The sequence below is a fragment of the Gavia stellata genome, chromosome 18 (genome assembly GCF_030936135.1).
Source record: "Gavia stellata isolate bGavSte3 chromosome 18, bGavSte3.hap2, whole genome shotgun sequence".
NCBI classification, from domain to species: Eukaryota; Metazoa; Chordata; class Aves; order Gaviiformes; family Gaviidae; genus Gavia; species Gavia stellata.
Genome location: NC_082611.1, coordinates 9,702,386 through 9,725,661, shown reverse-complemented (window position 1 = coordinate 9,725,661; position 23,276 = coordinate 9,702,386). Strand labels below are relative to the sequence as shown.

The window sequence follows — 23,276 nt, the reverse complement described above, 5'->3', positions numbered from 1 at the left end:
TTGTAAAAACTTCGGTTGATTTCACCTGTGTTTGAATACTGAACTAGAAGCAGAGTTGGACATAGTTCTCTGTGTGTGGGTATATTTTAAATTGAGAAGAGGTTGGTGATCCTGAAGAATTTTGTGTCCTTGGCCAAGATTTTCTAAAGGTGGTTAAACATTATGTTCCTCTTTGGGAGGAGGGAGGCAAGAGAACTTACCTGCTGCAGTTTCCAGAAGACACTGCAGGTGGTGGAGCGTGCCTGTTTTGGCACGCTTGCAGCTTGCCTGCTGATGGCTCAGCAAGAGGAGGGGTGCAATAAGGAACTGTGGCTGGTGAGTGCATATCAACTCCACTTCTTTGTCTCAGAGTTGGAGAGTCCTAACTCCCAGATTAATCCTTGTATTACACCATTGTCTCTGGCATGCTGGTGGAGTTTAAAGCTAGAAATAGTTTGATTGGAAACATTGTTTCTGCATGTTTGTAAGATACTTGGTAAATGGTGGAAACCAAAATAAATACAGTAGGATTCTGCTAATGGCCTATGGCAGGATTGCTGAGTATGGCTTTGGAAAGTATGGTCTGGTCCTCCATGAACCACAAGTTCCACGTGGAGCACATCTTTGTTGGATTAATTTTAGAGGGAAATCAAACTGATGTGAGCAGCGCTATGAATATTGAAAGCTTTAAAAATAGATTGAGGACTTCGAAATAGAGATGAACTTACCATAGTGCCAGTGTAGACCTAGTAGTAAAATGTTTCAACCTGCCTTAACTAGGGGTGTGTTACTGCACCCTGAGCCAGCAGAAGCTGTCACTGAGACTCTGAGTACTCTGGAGGGAGGTTCTGGACTGTTCTTTCAAGGATTGAATCAAAAAGAAAGCACTTTCTCTTCTGACCATCTCAGTGTGCTAGAAGAGTGATGAAATAGGGGGTATGTGTCCTCTTGTGTGGTATATGAACTCCCAGCTGCAGCTTAGTTCTTGGTGTTTTCTTTTCTGAAATCATTATTTTCTTTTATTATAAATGAACTTGTATCAGCTGCCATTGGTGCTAGGTCCTTCATTTATCCCATGTTAGGACAGTTGTGTAATGAGAGAGTTGAGAACTTGGTCAGCTCCATGCAGCTTGTGATTTTTCCCAGGGAACTAACAGATGGTAAAAAGTTCCCAAAGGGCCTCACATGAGAGCTTTTAAGGAAAGGCAAGGTTGCCTGTCATGGCTTTCTTTAGGAATATCTAGATATGGGTCACAGGAACGTAACCACCAGCATCACAGTAGTACTGGAATTAATTTCGGGCTAGATATTTGAGGTAATACTAGCAAACAGATGCTATATCATCATGGAGACTCGACCTAGACTGATATATTTAGTACCTTGGAGGAGCCTCACAGCCCATGCTGAGCTCTGTGCTGCCACAGATGGACTGTTAACAAATATCAGAGCCAGTTATTTTAAAGCTGTACATGGGAGCAGCAGCAGGCTAGTTGCACCTTCAGAGGAGCAACGTTATCTAGATGCACAAATGCTTTTCTAACAGAAGTCTCAAGGTGTCCTTATCACATAGATGTCTGTCAAAAGTCACTGAAAGACAGGAATTAGTATTTGAATTGCTAGCCAGAATTTTGTGAAATACAAAGTTACATGGTCCATTGTATGAAAGATCCTGTTTTTTTCTGTTACACTATATGAAATTTGGATGTTGCTCTGCACTTTAGTGGAGGGGCTAGGACACAAGGGGGTCACATTCTGGGATGACGTAGTTTGTTCTTTGTTTCATTGTCATCAGCATTATTCCAAAGATTATGGAAAATGTGCTGCCTAAAAGGCTGGCAATTCTTTTTGGTGTGGGAATTGCTAGTCCCATGATGTATGTGGTTGCCAAATAGCTGAGCTGTTGCTTTCTCCTTGCTGCCTGTGAATACATCCTGTGAGTTGGAGTGCCACCCACAATTCAATCTCAGGTATGTCAGCAGGCTTGGCAGCATGCTGGCATAGATATCTCCCTTGGGTTGGAGGTTGGTGCCATGTTACACAAACATTCCTGTTCGTCATCATGTGAAGCCTTGTCTGACTCTTCTTGTTTGTTTTCAGACATGGTGGGATTTACTGCATATCTGAGCCTGTCTCTCTCTTCACTTTGCATTGTGTAACTGATGACTAGATGCCAAAATCCTGTCTGTTATACCTACCCCAATACAATGAGAGTTAGCGTGCATTTCATTCTTCCAGCTTTTTAATGTGTTTCTAGATCCTTTTTGAAGTACATGTGTTTCAAATTAGTCAAAATGTCATCCTTATTGTAAAGAATGGATTTTGTATTTGTGTTGATACTGCCTGGAAAACCTTGCTAGTTGATATTCAGACTGGAGTATTGCTGCTTTTGCATTCTGCCCAATAATTTAACTGTCACACTTCTTGTGAGGAAACCTCCTAGCAATTCCCAGGAACCTCTTTGAAGTTTGTATTCAGAAGAAGACACACAGGCATTAGATGGTCAATGGGAAGAAAAAAAAATTATAGGTAATATAGGTTATTTTGGTAATGCAGGATACATGGTGATGTGGCAGGATGCCTTGTGAATCATGTGGCCAAACATGGACTAGCTGGCTCCACCCTATATCTGGTTTTCCCTGAAGGATGTTAGTCCTACAAGAGAAATACTACGGCAATATTTAAGCATAACTATTTTCCCTTTTATTGTCTTTTTGAGTTGTATTTCTGCTCTTCATTTTACTACTACTGGACTAGACTGATCAGTTGTATTTCTCTATCTGGTAGGGAATACAGTTCAACACTCCCAAATGGTGGTTGTTGGTTTAGCCTATAAACAGGTTTTGGAGCTATTGGGATGGAAATTGCTAACATAAATAACTGTTACAGGAAGAGCTGTCATCTTGGTAGTTTCATGTAATTAATTTAGTGCTTAGGGAACTTCTCCTGGGGCCTTGAGCAGCTCTGGGCATTGCATATGTATGTGTAAGTGCATGCACACTGTTTCTGATCTGTCAGATTTGTTCTGCATGTACGATCTACTGTGTGGGTCACATACAGTAGCAGTCTGATGCTTCCAGTCTGGGGCATGCTGTGTCCTTTTTTCTAGTTAGCCAATTCTTTAATGGCATGGCTTTCTCCTTTTCCATATTTATCTGGAGGACTGGTAGCTCAGTGTGTGCCATTTCTTTGATTAATAGCATCTGACCTCTCTTCTGCTGGCAGTGAGAAGGGAAATTAATTTACTTTCAGTCCCTTAGGGAAAGGGAGGAGGCTGCATGGCTGCATTGGTATCATGTCAGGAGTGCACAAGTCACAGAGATCACTGCACTCCTCTTACCCCAATCTTTGCCTCATTCTTCCTGTAACTTCGTATCTGAACGCTGTATATTGGCTACCCTAACACGTATTGAGCTGAGAGGGCTGAAGCAAAGTATTAAGTTCATTAATTGAGGTGCTCAGCTGACAGTTTTAACTACTACTCTGCTGCTGTGGTTTCTGCATAAGATGGAGCTATGCTTTTATCAGTGGTCTTTCTTGAGCAAAAAACAAAGGACAGCTGCAGCAAAGCAGTATGAACAAATACTACGTCTCAGATGCATCCAATAATAATTCGTCCTTTTAGCCTTTTAAAACTTACTCTGTTGGAATAGGCAGGATCTGCAATAGCATTTTAATTCTGTTTTCCACTCACCCCAAGTCAGGGTGGTAGCACCCTGTAAGCTTAGTGCAGGATTGTCTGTGCCCCAGAACACCTCCATAGAGGCTGAAGGGCATGGTGCTCCTCCATAGTAGATTACCATGAAACAGGAGTCCTCTTCAGGGTGCCTCCCAGCAATTTTAGGGAAAGTAGCTGCAAATATGGTGCACATATAGTGGTATCACCAACATTTCAGTGAAAGAATAGCAGGGAAAAAACATCTTTGGTTAAATAAATAAAAGTATAATAGACTGCTGGAAAAAGCCTGAAGTTGCATTAATCTAGATTTATGATAGCGGTCTTTCTAAAAAATATATAGCCATGGTGATGTAAGTGCAAGGCTCCTTGGTGTGAGGGTGATTTCTATGCAATTGTAAGGAGTCTTGAGTTAAAAATGTCAGAGCTACATACTGTGCTGTGCCAAAGTGGTATGAAGGAGTCTTGTGTAATTATTTTATTTACAGCAACTTAGGTTGATCCGTGACTATCACTACTTGTTGCATTTTGAATGGAACTTGAGAACTATGCCCGTATTCTTGTGTCTGTAGTTATTGCTGTGTAGTACAGACCGAGTATCTGCTCCTTGCACTTTTCGCCGGGTTCTCTGAACTCTTAGGTTATGCTGGATATTTTGGGATGACTATACGGTAATACAGGAATTCCTTTTTTTTTCATTATAGACCCTAAAGCGACAGAGCCAGTTGGCACTCTCTTTCTTTAACACTATTCTAGCTCATGGGGATCTAAGAAACAACAAATTAAACCAGCTTTCAGTCAATCTTTGGAATCTTGCTCAGAAACATGGCTTTGCTGACACCAAGACTATGGTAAGGAAAACAGATAATGCAGAGAAATTTTAGTTCTTAAGATCTTTTTCAAGTCCTTATTTGGGAAAAGGTAACATTTTCTTGATCTGAATAAACTTAATCTCTTTACAAGTTGCTCTCTTAAAAAAAATAATTAAATAACCTTAAACCCCCCTTATTTTTAAATGCTTCTTAATCAATAAGGAGCTTCTCTTATTTCAAGTGGTCTATATCTTTCTAGCACTTTTAAATGTAATTCACACATTAAGGAAGCTGGAAATGTTGGGTGCTATAACTTTTTCTCAGTACAGAAAACTATCTTTAAGAGAAATACAGCATTTTTATTTAGTGGAGGAACTGCATGGTGGAAGCTTGGAAAGTGGGTATTCTGAGCCTTTAAGAAAGATATACATGATAACGAGCTCTGGAGTAAGAAATGCAAGTGCTCGTGTAGCCAGTGAAATTTAGGGAAAAATCATGAGAGTGTCTATTAAAACACCTTCACATAGATTAAATGTTGGCCTATGAAATGAGAAAAGACAAAGACACTAAAAATCTCAAAATATCTTTCTTTTCATACCCAGGTGAAAACACTAGAATACATCAAGAGGCAAAGCAAGCAACCTGAAATGAGTCACTTCACAGACTTGGCCCTTCGGCTTCCTCTGCAGTCCAGGACTTGATGAATGCGTCTTTTCCAAGGAGTCATCTGTACAGGAGAGCATGTAGCTGAGGCCAAAAATCACTGATCTAAATTTTTGACTGGAGAATTTCAGTGTATTTTTATTTTACTTAGTGTGACAGGTTTACTTGGACACAGGTAAAAAGTAAAACTGTTCTGAGTGCAATAATTTAACCTGAATTTCTGTTTCCAGTTTTACCACTATATTCTTATTTTAAATGCTGATTTAGATTCAGTAAAGGGTATTTTGAACTTCTATTGTTGCAAAAGCCTTTTGAAATCTAATCTGTTGTCATTTTAAGCAACAAAGGAAGAAGATAATCTGCACAGATCAATTCACAGCCTCCAAACTTCATCCCACTTGCAGAATAGTCTTTCTCCTGTGTAGAAAGCAGCATTTCAATATAATAATCCTACTAAGTCATCTTTCTGCTTTGGGATGCTGCCAACGTTTGTTTGGTCAGTTCCAGTAAAACAGAAAAATGGCCGAGGTGTTACTGTTCTAATTTTTACAATACATTTTCACAGACATGTTTATGCTTTCATTTTAGTTCAATGGTGTTTTGTAAAATGGAAGGAGTCTTTTTAAGTGCTGTCTGCAAAGGAAAATGGAAATGTATGCAAAGTACTCCATATTCGCAAAGTACACTGTATCACTGAATAAAACAATTTGCAGTTCATCTGTTTGTTCTGGGGGAGTTTCTTTGCGTATACAAATTTATCCCCTTACCCTTGTGGAATTTAGTTACATGTACTGCTGCTACTACACCTAATAAATTTCATTCTCAACACTTCTGTCCCACAGTAAGGAACCACGTTGAAACCTTGTATCTATTTCTGCTTTTGCTTAGTGGTAAGTATTTTAATGAGCTAAATCCTTATATGGCTATTAAGATATATTTTTGCATAAAAATGTTTTATTCTGTTAAGGCTAAACAAGTAATCAGTTTTGCTAGAACCATATATTTAAGGAGTTAGCAAGCTTATAATAAATACCACCCAAATTACTAAACCATTCTTGTTGCAGGTTTTTCATCTCCTCAGTGGTTATTGAAGCAGGGTACGTCTAAAATAGGTATTTTGTGTTAAGGTTGTAAAGAACTGAACTAGGACCCTTTGGTACAGACTATGTATGTAAGTTGAGCAAAACTGCAAGAATACAAGACAATTATGAAGTGGTATCAACTTGATACAGAACCTTTCCAACCTTCAGTACATAGCTATTTTAATTATACTGACTTTCCTTAAATAATTCTGTATAAAGCACACATAGATAATGAAATGATAGTACTGCGTATGTTATCATGTCCCACTTTAATTTAGCTTTCCTTTTTGCTGCAGCTGCATAAAACAACTCTCAACAGCAGGTAGATGATTCTTCCTGTTGGGCTTGGAAACATAAACCATGAACTGGGTAAGTGGGATTAAACTCTGAGCTCTCTAGACCCCCAAGTGGGTGACACTGAGCAGCTGTGGTATGGCAGAAATTGCCCTCCAGGGGCAAATGTACTGCTCTAAACCCAGTGTAGAGTTGTTCCAGATTCTGTAAAACGGAAACTATTACAGCAGGCTTACAAATGTCCCAACTGTTCCTCTTCCCCATACAGGCACCAATTTTTGTCTGTTGTCTTTTAAGCGTAGTATAACTTTGGTTTCTTTATTGATGCAAGACTGCCATGAGAAATGCTTTCAAATGTTTTACTACGGTTTTTATTAGTGCAAAAATAGCTTAACGACAGGCAGAAAGCTCTGGTTAGTTATCAGAAGCAAACTCTAAACATCTAGCTTAGAAGCTAACATAGCCACTCTAATAAACTGCTTTTGGCTTACTTCCATGTTAGAGCAAAATTAATTTTAGTTAAAGCACTCTACTAATTATAGACCTCCTCTTTCTTCGGTATATAGCAAATATACAGGCCAGACCAAGTTTGACTGCTTGAAAAAAGCTGAGTGTTTTCCCCAGGTATGTGTCTTGTTTTTCAAACTATGACATTTTCATGTGCACAGTATTATCGAGAGCAAGGTGCCAGGCCATCCACAAAGCTATAGTCAAGCAACACACTGGTATACATTATGCAATTCTAATTGGGAAAACAGTCCTTATCAAAAGGCAAGGCTAGGACTAGTATCACATTCAGCGTCTTTGTCAGTGGCAGTGCAAGACCAGTCACTACCCATCCAAGATTGGCTCTGCAGCAGAAAGCTGTACATGCTGTCCCTCTCCTCCTAAATGAAGTCACTGGTTGACATTTTCCTACTTCTTCATTTTAACTCATTCTTTTGCCTGGCAAGTAGCTGAGGGCCTGAATTCAGCACTTGTCTTAAATCAGAAGAGAAAACAGAACCTTTACTACCTGAATTTAAGTAAAGCAACAGCTGAAGCATAGAAGGGCTGCCTGAAGCCAGTCACTGAGCTTTGAGAGCACTGGTGCAAAACAGGCTCACCCTGAGGTAGCGGTGGTTTTAAAGGACACTTTAAAGGAGATGGTTTCCTCAAAGACAAGTTCAGACCCTGCAGGAAGTGGCTCAGCATCTCCCTCTTCCCAGGTATGGGAATGGATTCATGGCAACCCCTTAAGCTGAAGCTTCTGCATAATTTTCACTTCCCCTCAGGAGTTGCCCAAAATGCATTGGAACCAACTGCTGTTTTGTTAAGTGTGTTTTCTGCTGGAGGCAGCTGCTTTCAGGTACAGTTGTCCACTGGAAGACTATTGTGGAAAGTGAGGTTGCCTTAAAAGGGCAAGAAATGTAGTAGTTCCGTTGGCATGATCTTATCAAAAAGGATAGGTAATTCAGCAGAAAAAACAATGAGCTGGGTAAGTAGAAATAGTAACCTAATTTGGGGGGGCTGGGATTCCCCTGCAAGTTGGCCACTATCACACTAGAGCAGGCATGGACATAAGAGATGGTCCCCGCCTTCTGCTTAAGAATCAGAGCTACACTAAAACTTAACAATGCTGTCTCCTATAACAAATGGCACAGCCAGTAATAAAGTATGTGCCAGTGTTTCACTCTTTGTGTAACTTCAAGCAAGACACTGATAGACTGCTTTGGACCCTTGAATTCTGAACACAGCATACACAAATGCAGTCTCGTATTTTGTACTCTTATTAAAAAGCCAGTGAAAGCGCAAGCTGTCTGAAAATCCAAAGGTTAGAAATTTCATTCAGATTGACATATAATGAATCCAATAAGCACATTATGAAAATTACCTTGCTTTCTATAATTTAGGAAGTCTAGATCTGCCTATTTGGTAGTGCTATCCAGAAAGCGTTTACCTTTCAAGCTGCTGCTTGAAAATCCAACTACCAGAGCACAGTTAAAATATAGAGGATGTTCAACACTACTCATTATTATAATGAAGATTCATTATTATATTGAAGAAACTACTTTAAGTCTCCCCTCATCAAATTTGTAGGCATACCAGTAGTGTTTCTTCAAAGTAAAATGCCATCACTTTGTACCACTCACTGAGTGTAAAAATGTGAAGATTTCACAGAACACTAAAATCCTTTTGAATCTCTAAGATGTAGCTAAAAATAAGTTTATGAAATCAGCATTTAAAAAAAATTTACTAAGTTTCAACTTGTTGTAGGCATTGCCCACATATCTTCAATCTTTGAAGGAGGCTGTCTCTTGCCTTGTAGAAAACATTGTAAAGGTTTCAAAAAGCTACTGTTTAGCTGAAGTGAGGACCCAGCTCCACATAATCTAGTGTATGCAGTTGAAAACTTGTACTAAAAGCACCTCATAAATTTCTTAAACATTTTGTATTTTACTTCAAGTAAAAAGATGTGGAAAGTGAAAAGAAATTTGCCTGTTGAATTTTCATTCCTTTTATTACTTCAGAGTTTTAATCTTCAAATTTTATAGATCTAGATGTGTATTTGTCTATGTATACTTTTTTGTTGGCAGCAGGTTGAAATCCAAGACCAATTCCTCTGTGTTGCTTCAAGTCCATTGCTTTATCGAATTCCATCTTCAGAGCCTGCTGTAACTTCTCCTCCCCTTCCCTATTCAGAGCCATGTTCTGTTTGTTTGTAGTAGCTGAGAGATTTTGGATAGGCACAGAGCCCTTTTTAAAGCCACCCATGAGTCTAAAAAACTTCATTTCTTCTTCAGAACTTTGAAAAGTAGCTGTACTCCACTGGCCGAACTTTGTATCCTGTGAAGCAAAACAAGGTTAACACTAAAATTAAATAATACCAAGACCAAGGAAGACAATTTCTGGCTGTGTACCGTGAGAACAGAACCAGCAACAAAAACCTGACAGGCTTGACAAAGCTGGGAAGCAGTCGTTCCACGGGTAGTACCTCTCGAAGGACATGATAAAAGAATGACATAACCCTGCATGAGTGCACGTTCATTAGCATTTCAGTTCATTTAACATGGAGACAGGGTTTAATGCACTTTCAGAATCTCCTTTCTCTCTGTCTTTAGGAATCTTGACTTTTCTGCTCTCTGGATAATATTTACCTAGCTCAAAGAGCCAGACAGTGCCCAATCATTTCTCTTATTCTAAGAAAATTGTCAGACTTAATCCTCTTTCTCTTTCACTCTGTCACTTCATACAGTTATCTTCTCATTTTCCTACTGCCTAGTTAGGTAGCTGTTGTTTTCAGCAGTGTTTTGTTATGTTAGTTTTGGAGACAGTGTTCAGTCTAGCTCATATGCTTTATGCATTCTCATCCCACTAATTACCACTAATATTGCAAGGGTGTGAAAACTGAGGGCATACCCTTATCCAACAGGACTAAATATAGTACTCTTAAAGCCTGCCTTCCCTCGCAGTTTGCCATTCCTTAACTCTGCCTTTCACTGTATTCTTTGAACTAGGTCACTCCTTCAGGATTTTTTTGTCTGCAGATACTGACTCCTTTACTCCAAATAAAATCAGAATTCAACCATTTGCGGATAACCCAAAATACATCATATGATTTACAAAGTTTATGAACTTTTGGCTTACCTAAGAACAGGCTTCGTTATTGAAGGATCTTATTTGACTCCTGAGCTATAGTTAGGAGCTATGCAGTCATTTATAACTATTTTTGGCAGGACTGCTACTCCCAATTTTTTCTTTAAAATTGAGGGTGATATTAAATGGAAGGATGTTTGATCATTAATTAAACAGACTGAGCTGGCTACATCAAAGGAAAAAATGTAAATTTAGTAGTGTGTTTATGTAAGCCTGAAATCCTTCCAAATGAACAGTTGTAGCTTGCATGAAACAGTCATCCTCCACTAGACAGCCAACATGACACACAGCACACAAGACAATATTGCAGGCAAGCTGTAGCAGGTTTTTTAATTTAAAAAAAATGTAAGGCTGGAGTATCATTCACTATCACGGACCAGAATACCTGCTATTAAAAGAAAGCTATCCATAATACTTTAGTATTTTTACCATGCTCAAAGACAAGTTGCTGTATAAGCCCACGTCTGTGACACAGACGCATACACACATACACATACATGTATGTCCTCCCTTTGGAATGGGAGACATCTGCACAGATGCAAAAATAATTATGGCTTGTCAACCCCTGTAATTTTTTTAAGTGAATTGCTGGCAGGCACTACACACAGCTTTTGCTGCAGCATTTCCAGCTTACTCTTTGTGAAGCTGATGAATTAGTTTTCATATCTTCTATTCTTCTGCATACTACTAAACAGAAACAGATCAGCACCAAAGAACTGAGATCCCCTGCCAAGGATGTAATTTTTCTCAACGACTTCAGAGACTACTAAGGTCGTTGCAGTTCCAGAGCTATTGCAGTCTGTCTCCCACTATGTAAAAACCTACAGAAGTTGTTTCTGACATTTGTTTAAAGGTATATTCCAACTTTCTAGGCATACTGGCAGTCTTGCAAAACAACTAAGAATCCTGAATTACTAGTAAAGCTTTCTCACCTCCTGAATCTTGTTACCCCTGCTAAATGCTACTGCAACAGTTTCCACTACTGTACTGTAAACCTGTCAGGAGGCAGGCTGAGTAGGATGCAAAAGCAAAAAATAAAGAATCATCTTTCAGAGGGGTGGAGGAATGATGTAGGAGTTAGGAGAGGACTGACTGTAAATATCACACATATGCATTATCAGTTGTCATCCCTTTTACCTTTCCATGTGCACCTGTTTCTGAATGTCTGCAAAGTCTTCCAGATAACAATTCAAATACAATTTGCTGACTGCTATATCCACAGCCTAGAATTATTTATATTTCACAGTAAGCAGAAAATGCTTCTGTAGCAATTTGTTGTGGCTCATTCTCCAGAGGAACCAGAGAAAATGTTGCTTTTGAGGACTGATGATGGGAATTACAATGCCAACTGCTATTGGAGTTCACTGGTCAGCTCCCAGACTCTCTTGGGATTGTACTAATTTTTTCTGTAGCATGGCCTTAAATTTACAGTCAGAAGGAAGACTGTTGTGCCAAACCATGTACCTGAGCCACATACAAAAAAAGAGTGCAGTGCTTTTTTCAGGAACTTGCTCTGAGAACACAGTACTTCCATCAAATCAAGGTCTAAATTCATACATACCCATTCCACTTTGGGACTGAAAACCTTAGTTTTGCCAGATTCTCTATCAATTTCTTCTTGCAGAGCCTGCCGCCTCACCTAGCATGCAGAAAAAACAGAACAAAACACTATCTTCTGTGTTTTAAATGACAGTTAATTTAAGTCACAGTAAAAAGCTAAGGGAAGAATAAAATAATTAGTTATCTTCAGAATTTTGCAAGGATAATTAAAAAGTTGCATGTGATCGTTTTACACACTCAACTTGAGAACTATGATTTTTCCAGGAGTATTTTAAATGAACATTTTGCTGTATCAGATATGTTTAATCTTCTAACTGCAGGTAACAGCTACACTGAAACTGCCAACATTGAAGAGAAACAAAGAAACCTGTATTTAACCTAATAAGCTACTTAGAAGCTTCTGACGTTGACTGGAGCTGTACATTTTGGACTTAACTCATGGAAGGTAAAGCATATTTTAAGCAGAGCTCTATTTAGAGAAATCTTGGCATAGATGAGCAACAAAGCAGGTTTTTTTGTTACAAATTCTATGCATACCTTAAATGCTGACTTGCTTTAAGTCTTACACAGTTAAGACAAAGCATACCTTGTCTATGTTAACTTCATCACAGTTTCCTTTTTTTTCCTGCACAATAGTTACATCATCCACATGTTCCTGTAAAACAGGAGAAAGCTTGTACGAATATTTTTATCCATTCTGGTTAATTAGAATTTACACAGCTCTGACCACAAAAGTAGTAAAAACACTAACCAATTCAGCAGTACTATTTTGGGGCAAGAAGAAATAGTCGGATCTAAGCTGGAAGTGCCAATTAAACCTGTGCATTTCTTTGGAGACACTTTCTCCCCAAGGCTTGCACAACAGAAATTTGAAGAAATATTATGCTTTTTTAACAAAGAGAATAAGGGATTTTTTTTTTTTTTTTTTTTTTTAATTCACACATTAAAATGGACCTGCGAACATCATTGGCACATACAGTAACGTTTGCAGGCAGGGTCATTTCAAATTGAACAGTTTCATAAAAGTTTTAAATTTATACTTGAAATGAGGGACAGAAAGAGTGAAAGTAAAAAAAATAGAAATTTAAAAAATTGTAAGATAATGTCCCCTCTGAATGCACAGGACAAGCTTGAAGCATGTTGATCCCACTAGCCACTTAAAAAACCCAACCAAACAAAAAAAACCAATCAAGAAGCAGCTGCATTTTGCTCAGTCTTGTACAAATGCAGAGTAGATGATGGTCTCCAAGGAGCTTCCAGTCTGGAAAGAGCGTGACACGTACATAAAGTGTCTCCTATAATGGCAGCAAACAGCACATTAGTTCCACATTTCAGAGCAGGGAACAGGGAGCTGATGTGAAGAGACAGAGCAGCTATGGCAGGAATCGATGGGCAGGAGGTAAATCAGCAGTAGAGTCCACAAGCAGCCAGATACTGATAACTCTTCCACAAAGCACAGCCCTTCAGCAGCTTTTGCTCCCATTGACTGGCGTTTCTAGATCATTGCCTTCAGCCTTTCTTTTCCAAGTTTGTAATAAGGACAAGAGTTTTGGGTATCCAGTGAAACAGGGTAAGTAATAAGTCCAGGATAGTGGTAAATTAGAGCCATAAGCTTTAGACCAGCCTGGAAAAGGTGGCCAAAGGGAAGATCTATTAATACAGCTAACATAATAATCCAAGCATGAAATAGCCAGGGACCACTAAGACAAGGAAAAGATTTGTAACGTACTTCTGTCAGCAGAAGCTACTGTTACTTTTTTAAGGGTTTACAGTTTTATTTAAAGCCATGAATGATTTACCTCGTTTTCCAAAGCTACCTTTTATACATCGATTTCACACACACACAAGTACATGCACCTTTAAGAATACTGTCTGCAATAAGGAGAGCTCATTCTCTTGGATGAAAAGAAAAAAACAAAACAAAAAAAACCCACCCCCAATTTACTTCTAGATGGCCTGGTACTGTCTTTTCAGATCTATTAAAACAAGCAGGAAAACTGTTGTGACAGGATTCTGCAAACAGCTGCAACATTTTTTTTTTCAGCTGGAAGGTTAAGTGGCAGACAAGGAAAGAGGAAGGGTGCACCCCCATCCCTGCTAATTCACAGCATGTCGCTGACCTGCTGAAGGCTACTGCATGGCAAAAATTACCCACTCTGGAGGTGTGGCAATCTTCCCTCAAGTTCATGGAAGACGAGCCCATTCACACATGGTAGGATTATGCTATCTGTAGGCAAACAATTTCAAAGAAGTAAACTGAGCCCTCACTCTTCCTCACTCTGCCCAAGTTGACTGTAATGGCATCCAATAGGAAAAGTATCAGTCATCAATATCAAGTGGGTATCACTCCACATCATTGTCTTTGAAAACTTACTCTTTTACTTGCTGCACAAGCCCAACAGAGGATTTTTTCAAGGCATGCAGCAGTGTGCGTGACACACTGTAGGCCAGAAAATGGCTCAGACTATGGCACAGTAAATGCAAGACCGATGTTACCAGCCATTTATTACAGCAGTGTCTTTTGGTCTGGCAGGAGCTAGATTTCTCTAGAACAGGTTTACCCAGACTTCACAATCTTCAGAAGAATTTCTCTGAAGTACTTTTTATTATTAAAGGACAGAGCTGAATATAGGAAAGAGAAACAAAACATGCATCACCCTACACCCTTCTCCTCAATTGTTGGCAAGGTATTTGCTGTGTTTTCCATTGTAAATGGTCACACAAGTTTACTTGTCATTGTTAGGCTTATCTTGCCTCCACAGAATGTGAGCAGCTGCAAGAATCCAAATAATGTCTAACAGTCTCAAAAAGGCAATGTCAATTTAATTAGAAAATATATCCCAGCAATAAAACCACCTTGTCCTTTGAAAGGTCAGAAGGAGAAACCTAAGTAAAAAGCCCCAAACATCTGCTCCCCTAATGACTGATAAACATACACACTCCCAACACAAACCTTTGTGGAAAAAGCCTGTATCTAGGTCTCCATGAAGGACAAAGAACGTGCTTATATAAATCTGTATTTAATTACTAGCACTAGACCCCAGAAAGCTGCCAGGTTTCCACAGAACATGAAGAAGCTGCATATATGAGTGCATAATAAAGCAAAGCACACCATGAAGTGTACTTGAGAGGCAGCTAGCGCTATGGCCCACTCTATCCCTAGTTTACAAAAATCTTCAATGATGTTTTATTATCTAGTGCTTGACTTTTAAACAAGCCAAGCATTCAAAGTTCTTGATAAAAGCAACTGGAGTGCAGTTTCCCATTACCTATGAAAATAAAAACAAGCTCCTAATGACTTGCAATGAGCTGTTTTCAAAGTTGTTTAAGCAGCTAAAAATACAGATAGATATCTACTGAACTTCTGAGCATCTCACAGCTTAATTCCCAATGATGACAACAGAGGTTAAGCACGTAGGTACTAACTTTAAGCACTTAAATAGCTTTAAAATATGACCCTAATCAGATAAAAAAAGAAGAAAGTTAAAAGTTAAAGCAATAAAACCAGATCTTAATATTCTTAATTTTTGGAAAAAAAAAATAAAGAAGAAACCTCTCTATTTCAAATCTTTCATCAGTTCCTCTCCATGTTTGTTTCACCTCAGAAATGGCAGTACTGCAAGGCTCTGAGATGGGATTTCCTTTAACAGTCAGTCTGGATACAATTCCAGTTACCTTCAGTTATAATTTACGCAGCTCTTGTATCTATTTATTTTCTTGCATAGATTTATTTTTTTAATTAAGAATTTGTGTTTAGGTTATTCTCTAGTATTTTTCTATCAGAATTTATACATCAATGCTATAGGCCTAGTCTACACTTAGGATTCTTAGGATTTTCTCTGAAGTTTTTTCCAAGTTAGACAACAGGTTTTGGCTAAATTTCCCCCTTGTTGCCAATACTACACAATTCCAGCAGCAACAGCAGCAAAAGCTTAAGGAAAAGTCCAATGAACACAGTTAGAGGCACTCAAGTTACCAAAGTTACCAACCTGCTCAGGTTAAATGACATGGTATTAAAATCCTGCTTTATAGGAGTGTTGCCACTTTGCTAAGAGCAACTGCAAGAGGGATAGAACAACATTTATGACTGTACATACTAGTTTTCTTTTTGTGCCAATACTTGTCATATTTACATTTTCACAATTGAAATGCTACATGACTACAGCAGTAGGAATTAAAAAATACTTTCCCGTGTTTCACATCTATCACGTGCTGAAATCAATAGATCAGCTGATCCTGCTTCTCAAAAGCCAGAGGAGGCCCCTATTGACTTAAACGTAACCCAAGGGTCTGAACAGGCAGAACAGCCTGCAAAATAGGAAAATGTCTACCTAAAAAGCTTTCCATTACTTAGCAGGAGGGTGCTAAGAGACACCGTCTTCTTTACAACTTACCAGTGCTTCATTTCCCATGTCTTCTCTTTTGATCTTTTTCTTTTTTGTATTTGCTTTTGAACCTGGTTCTTCAGCGAAGTCCTGTGGTACTTCTTTTTTTCTTTTTTTCCTTTTTCTGTCACAGAGCATATGATTACTATTGCATAATACCCTATCTACAGTGTCCCCTGTGACACATTCAGCTCGCTGCATTTTGCTCACTTTGTTGTTTTTACTGCTTTCTAGTTGTGTTATTTTTTGGCCTTTAGATGCATTGCCATTGCTTAAAAAAACTTTTGAATATGTTGTTTCCTCCTCCTCCTCCTCTTTCTGAGTCTTCTTTTTCTTTTTCTTCTGGATTACTTCATTATTATACTTGATATTCTCCCTGCATGTTTTTCCAGGAAGCTCTTTTTCCTCAGACTCAACTTCTTGCTGTGCAGGGAGATGCTTATCAGGAACTCCATGACTGTGGTCTTGATCATCTTCACATATTAAGGAAGAAACATCTTTGCTTTTCTTCTTCTTCCTCTTGGTCTCCCTGATACTTCCAGAGTTAGTAGTGTCCTCTTCCTCTCTATTTGTGAATGTAATTTCCTGGAAGTTCTTTCTTTGCCTTTTTCTGAAGTCACTTAATGCAATGGGCCTGTCAGGAACTCCACAGATGTTGTCCTGATTATCTGTTAGGGATAAAAAGGAGTCAGACTTATCTTTCTTCTTCTTCCTCTTCTTTCTTCTCACATAACTCTCGCCATCATTCTGGATAATATCTGTTCCATGGTTTTCACCAGTAAAAGCTTTTTCTTGTGACATGTATTTGTGTGGTTTTTTACGAACTTTTTCAGACTGTTTACGTTCACCGTCTTGGATGTCCTCTAATGAAAAAGAAAAAAAGCCTTTCTTCTTTCTTTTCTTAGTTACTTCACCATCCAATTCCAAATTCAAAGCAGTATTCTTTCTGCTTTTTTTAAAAGCAAATTCATTTTCCTTAGTACCGTCTGTATGATGATTTGAAAGCTCCACATCACTACTCTGATTATTCTCCAATGATAAGGAGGAATGACATTGGACTTTTTTTTTCTTTTTGAGAATTTTAATTGTTTCTGATTCTTCTTGAGGTTCTGAATGCAGATGGCCTTCTACATTCACAAAACTTTCTGAATGTGCTTCTTTCAGTAATTCTGTGTCAGCTTTCTTTTTCTTGTTTTTCTTCTTTTTTTTCAGTTCTAATTGGTCTAAACATTCATCTTCTTTTAAATTTTCCTTTTTCCTTACCTTTGTTTTTGTCTCAAGCTGGTCATAATCCTCAATTTTAATGACAGTTTGAACATCTTTTTCAACTTTAATAATAGTCTGGCTCCTACTACTTTTCACCTTTTTCTTTTTCTGTATAGGTTCCTCATGAACTTCTTTTTTCTTCATTATCATTCTAAAAATGAAATGAAGGTGTTAGTGCATTGCTTCAACAAAATGACACAAGTCCTAGCCTATTTGGTCTTCCATTATTCTGAAACCATTCCGTATCTCTCATTGTCCCTGGCACTCTTTTTCCAATTTCACATGCTGCCTTCCATGACGGAGGGAAGCAGAACTGCATGCAGCACTGAAAATACAGTCTACTGGAGTGATCAAGGGGTGATTTTTTGTCTGGTTCTGTAGTGCTGTCCTAGTTAGTTTGTAACTTTCTATTTGTCTTTTTGACAACTGCCGAGCACGACATTTTCACAGAAATATCTACCCTCTAAAAATCCTGCCTAAATGACAAAACATATATGCATATATAAAATAGTAAGTACAGCTAAGGTGTTTTTTCACACATGTATGACTTTTCACTTATTTAACATTGAACTTCACTTTATTGCCCACTTGGCATTACAAGATCCTCTCAAGGCACCTTAGTCATTACCTTGATTTTGCTTCTGTTTTGTGATTTCTTCTCCTTGCTATCCCTGTCCTTTCTTGGGACATTTATGCCTCTGAGCAGGTTACAGCAGAGAAGCCATTGGTACCCACCTGGTGACACTCTCTGCCTTTGCTGAGAAACCTATTTATTCCTACTTGGTTTCCCGTCTTTTAATCACTAACGAATCCACAGGATTTCCTTACATGCCTCCCGTCAGGCACCCTGTCAAAATCCTTTAAAAAGAATCTAAGTATACCATAGTATACCCATACCTCTGACCCACACGCAGGTCAGGGCTTTCAAATAAAGCCAGCAGACGCCTGCGACTGCCGCTGTCGCTGCTGCTGCCAGCCTGTGCTCCCCGGGAGCAGGCCTGACAGGAGCAGGGCTGACAGGAGCAGGCCTGACAGGCCCGGGGCTGCCCAGCCCTCTCCACGGGCAACCCCTCCGCCCCGGGAAGGAGCCGGACCCGCCGAGGGATCCCGAATTCAGGGGACCCACCCAGCTCCACTCTGCGAGGCCAGGCAGAGTCACCCCACACCCCGCTCCGGTTCCTCCCCCGTTAGATGGAAGGAGCGGAACGCGGCGGCTGCGCCCCGTTACCGCCCCGCACGGACACCGCCCGGCTCGGCCCCAGCAGCCCCCCGCGAGCGGCGGCCGCCGGGGTGGGAGCTCCGGGAGCGCCTCCGCCGGGGAGGCCGCGGCCTGAGGCAGCCCGTCTCCTCAGGCCGCACCGCCGCCGCTTACCTGCCGCGGCCCACGTGCAGCGCCCGCCGACCCGGAAGGGGAACGCGGCCGCGCCCGCCCCGCGACGGGGACTGGCGGAACGGTTGCCGCGGCAACGCGGCGCGGCATGGCGGCGGGCGGGCGGCCGCCGGGCCTCTGGGAGCGGGTGTGCGCAGGTGGGAGCGCCGGCCCCGCCGCTGCCGGGGCTGCCGGCCTCCCGGCCGGCCTCGGCCCTAAGCGGGCTGCGGGCCCTGTGAGGGCGGCCACGGCTCTGCAGCCCCGCGGGGAGAGGCCCCTGGAAGGGCCGCTGGCGCCGTCCCTCGCCGCCTCGGTCAGGCGGGGCTCTTCAGCGCCGCTCCCCGCTGCTGCCCGGGCCGCGGCAGCTGGCGTTGGGGTGCTCCTTCCCATGCCAGCGCTGTGGAGCCGGGGAGCAAAGCCGGCCCTGCGGAGGCCTTGGCTGTACCTGCCTCGAGAAGGGTGCAAAAAAACCGCCCTGCTCACCACTGAGAGCAAGTCCAAAAGCGTTTCTGCTCCTGAGCATCACCTTACTTCTTCTTGTTGTTGTCTTCTGACAGAAACATACCTTTGTGTGTGTTTCTGTAACATGCTTACAGTAGGGCCAAAAGCATCCAGCTTATTGCAATAGTGTCATGGCTTCTGGTTTACCGTGCAGTAATCTGCGTGGATCCAGCTTTGGGGGTTATCCTGGTGATGGAGTTAGATTATTGCCTTGGGAAAGCAGAGAGGTGACAATGTTGTTGCTATTATGCAAGTTCAATGAATACAAAACTTCTGTTATCAAAGTTCAATTCTAATAGCAAAAGTCTTGGTCTTTTCCTAAAATCTGAGAGCACTGAGACTGGTCGGGAAGCTGAGAGACCAGCACCATAGTACTGTGGAGCCCAAATGGGGTTCTCCTCACTTAGTACTTTATAATGCCTTAAAGTAGGTATCTTGTGTTAAAACAGCCATTTTTAATGTAGGAATACAGTTGCTTATTCTAATGTGACTCAGCTGAAGCATCTGTAGTCTACATGGAAGTAGTGATGCCAGTAAATCTCCTAGTTACAATGGTAGAGTGGTAAGCCTGCTGGGTTTGGCTGTAAGAATTTTCTGTATTGTGTAATCTGTAAGGTTTTTTTCATATCAGGTCCATTGTCCTCCTCCTTTATTTTTCTTATCCTGATTCACTCAATAACCTATGTGGGTCACGTACTGCTTTTGCCTTTTTTTTTTTTTTTGAAAGTGGAGACAGTAATACTTAGCAGTGTCTTGGCGATTTAATTGCTTATAGGGAAATTGAGGTTGAAAAGCGCTGTTATATACAAGTAAAAACAATGGTTAATTCCATGCAAGCATCTGCTTTTTAATTACATTAAAGTATTTTAAATTATTATTTTGATTAAAAATCTTTCTCACAATAAAGTGTTCTTTTATCACTGAGAACCTTGAACTTGACTCAAAGCCAAGACAAGAGGCTCTAAAGTTCTCACTTGTTTTAAAACATTATGTTTCATGTTAAACAAATATTTGTTGTATGCTAATTTTTATTGTTTCAAACCAGAATAAGTACCTTTAGAAAGTAATGTTTGTTTAGGAGAAAAATAAATGTGTTTTTAAAGTCTTCTGGATAAATGTTGTACTACTTTTTACTTTTAGAGTATGGAGCAGAACAACCTCAAATTCCAGATGTTCCTGAATCAAAACATGGATCTGTGAGTATAATTCAAGTAAAAGATCTGCATAGGGCTGGTTTTAAAAGAATTTAAGTAACTAAATGGGAAAATTAGGTACCCACAGAGTAGACTCATTCATAAAATGAAAACAAAACTACATTTTGCAAACAACTTTTGTGCATCAACAAATGTAATATTCCAAATCATTGCTTTTATTTAAAGCAACTTGGGTAGTGCTATCCTAAAATTAGATTACCAGCTGTGTTTGGTTTGTACATCTTGCTGTCTTTTTGCTGCCACTGTCTGCTTCACAGGCAGGACTCTGAAGTGTTCAAGGATCTCCTTTGGGTGGTGTTGCAAGCAGATGGAGTACTGAAATATGCAGGAGAGGGGAGCAATCGCAGCGAAGGAGTTATGCCTCAATTTTACAAATGTGATAAGTCACTTAGATGTGGCCATTGAAATTGGTGGAATTAAACCTGATCAAAGTTGTTTGAAGTCTAATTTTGACCAAATAAATTCAGTCTAGGGAGATTTTTTTGGCAAACATAAAAAACTAAGAAGGACAAACCACTTTAAATCTTTGTCCTCAGAAGTTCTAGGAGCAGCAAAATTAATTATTTTGGGCATCACATACAGAGTTAACTTCCATTCAAATTAGGCATTTTGTAGACATTTTATTATTCTGTATTTAGGTCACTTTGTTATTTTTGAAACTATTTTAAGACGTTGTAGTTTAAATTGTCTGACAGTTGGTCTGTTTAGACCTATCCTCTTTTCCCAAATGAAACTGGCTTCATTACAGGCTGTTATTAAATTTGAGGGGCGAACTAATGCTTGGGGCATTAGTCTGGGCATAATATATTGATATATTTCAGCATCAAAATGAAATAATATACCTTTTATGTTGACGCACTTTAATTTCCAAAAGGATCTTTTTTGAATCTTGCATATATTAAAAAGGAGTCTATCTGCGGTCACTGACATGCAGTATATTCTAAGTGTAGTGGCCTGATCTTGCCACCTGCTTTTCAGTAGCTCATAAATCCAACTGAATTTTAAAGTGAAACTGTTCAGATGACATAGTTGTCATAACATGTTTTCATAGCAAACTGTAATGGTGGTGCATTCTTGGGGATAATAGGAGGTATCTGCCTTTCTATAACTGGTGTAGCTCAGTGTCTCTTAGGATTATTCTGCTGGCTCACTGTAACAGTTCCTGCACTCCTAAAAACCATATGTTAAATTGTGGACTGTCTTCTTTCCTGGTATCCATAATTGTTTCTATATGGGGAACCTTAAGACTTGGATTTGCATCTGCTCTGAATTTGTCTGTTTGTGCTTTGTTTAGGAGTTTATTTTCTTTAAGAGGTGAGTGTCAGGACTTCTGAACAATGCAGAAACAAATATATAAGCTTCTGAGTGGAAAAATACTTATTCAGAAGCTTCTGAGTGGAAAAATACTTATTCAGAAAATGTTGCCCATTTTAATTTTCAAAGAATTACTATTTCTTACAATGGCTAAAATGTTTTTAAAATTGTGATAACACACCATATTCTCTTAAAAGCAGTCATATACCTTCTGTTAGGTTTGAATGTTTTTATTGTGCTGGAAATTGCAGACTTTTTAAAAGTTTAATTCTTTCTTTTAAGGTACTCAGAAAATACTGAAATAGTTTAATATTTAAATTAGAAATTATAATTCCATATTTCTTAAACTGACCTTACAATTTTTCGTGTTGAATTGGCTTCTATATTTTTTTACAGTCTGACTGGGGTATTTATATAGGTTACATTTATCTTGAACAGGTGTGTTTGGAAGCAGGAATATTGCAGCCATTACGTATGGAACAATTTTATTCAGCCCCTCCAGCTGATACTGTTGTCCAACAGTTGCTTCCCATAGCCGAGGCAGGCCCCTTTCCAGAACCACCTGATCCAAAAACATGTAAGTAGGAGTATACTGTCTTGAACCCTGCTATGATTATTTTTCTTGCATTTGGCAAGGGTTTGTCATTTGTTGAATTTAAAGTGTTAACAGCTACAACACCTTTTCTTAAAAGGAATTTGCATGACCAGTCCCCTGGGCTGTAAGCAGGGAGCCAGCTTGGGCACTTGGTCAATGGAATAAAGCTCAAATGGTGCATTACAAATCAGTAGCATTGTCTAGCTGTTAAGGTAGTTCTGTTCTCTTCTGAATAAGTGACTTTTTATTTAGCCACTTAAGTCAGAGAAAGGCAAGCATTTCTTCCTCTAATTTAATAACGCAAAACAAGGACTGATAGACTAAATAGACAATTGAGTTTGAAAACTGCTTTCAAAATATTATCTTTGCCCGTCTGATTACAAATTAGAATGGAAACAGCTCTAAAGTTTTGTTCTTCCATTTTTATCAATTTCTATACTTTGTAAAATTTGCCAAGTAGCAATGTATTTTTATTATGCATTTTAGCCCTCCTTTTTATCTTTTCTTCTCTTCCATTCATTCTTGCTCATTAGGAATTCCTGTTGCTAGTCATAAGGAGTGTTACCCTTGGCTTTTATATATATAGTGCCCTTCCAATTATGACCATTTTCTGGCAGTATTTGAAACAGTTAAAGGTATAAAGCAGTGTTTCAGCTGTATTGCCAGAAGAGAACTGTTCTATGACTTAATCTTCACTGACCACACCAAAACCTGAATACTTACTGAATGACAGGCAGTCTGGCTTCAAATCAAGGACAGCACTTCAGCCAATAAGCAACCCCTACTTGTCTAGGATCCTATCAGGTTTCGTTTTGTTCACCTTTCTGAGGGAAGTGTTCTTACGGCTTCGTAAAGGGTCATGCTCCCTGTTCCTTCTGGCCCAGTGAACTTGGATTCCTCCATGTGCAGCGTCTTCGTCAGATGGGGTAGAAG

The 23,276-nt window shown here is 39.7% G+C and overlaps 3 protein-coding genes across 6 annotated transcripts in view; 2 read left to right on the top strand and 1 right to left on the bottom strand.

Annotated features, from left to right (window-relative positions):
- VPS35L (VPS35 endosomal protein sorting factor like) overlaps positions 1-5,845 on the top strand; it is a 57,095-nt gene extending 51,250 nt beyond the window's left edge. For all 4 annotated transcript variants that reach the window (XM_059826198.1, XM_059826197.1, XM_059826196.1 and 1 more), the window contains 2 exons: positions 4,357-4,503; positions 5,067-5,845. In XM_059826198.1, the coding sequence (XP_059682181.1) occupies positions 4,357-4,503; positions 5,067-5,165 (246 nt within the window). In that variant the 3' untranslated portion in view covers positions 5,166-5,845. The remainder of the gene's footprint in view (positions 1-4,356; positions 4,504-5,066) is intronic.
- Positions 5,846-8,928: 3,083 nt separating this feature from the next.
- Positions 8,929-18,499, bottom strand: KNOP1 (lysine rich nucleolar protein 1). The gene is made up of 5 exons (XM_059826466.1): positions 18,477-18,499; positions 16,094-17,501; positions 12,286-12,354; positions 11,701-11,778; positions 8,929-9,329 (listed from the first exon to the last, which is right to left on the bottom strand). Exons 2-5 carry the CDS (start codon positions 17,498-17,500, stop codon positions 9,018-9,020), a joined length of 1,866 nt encoding a protein of 621 aa, XP_059682449.1. The 5' UTR covers position 17,501; positions 18,477-18,499; the 3' UTR covers positions 8,929-9,017.
- Positions 18,500-18,828: 329 nt separating this feature from the next.
- The window catches only part of IQCK (IQ motif containing K), a 39,012-nt gene continuing 34,564 nt past the window's right edge, over positions 18,829-23,276 (top strand). Inside the window, exons 1-3 of the mRNA XM_059826599.1 lie at positions 18,829-18,877; positions 20,361-20,416; positions 22,187-22,325. Of these exons, the coding sequence (XP_059682582.1) occupies positions 18,829-18,877; positions 20,361-20,416; positions 22,187-22,325 (244 nt within the window). The remainder of the gene's footprint in view (positions 18,878-20,360; positions 20,417-22,186; positions 22,326-23,276) is intronic.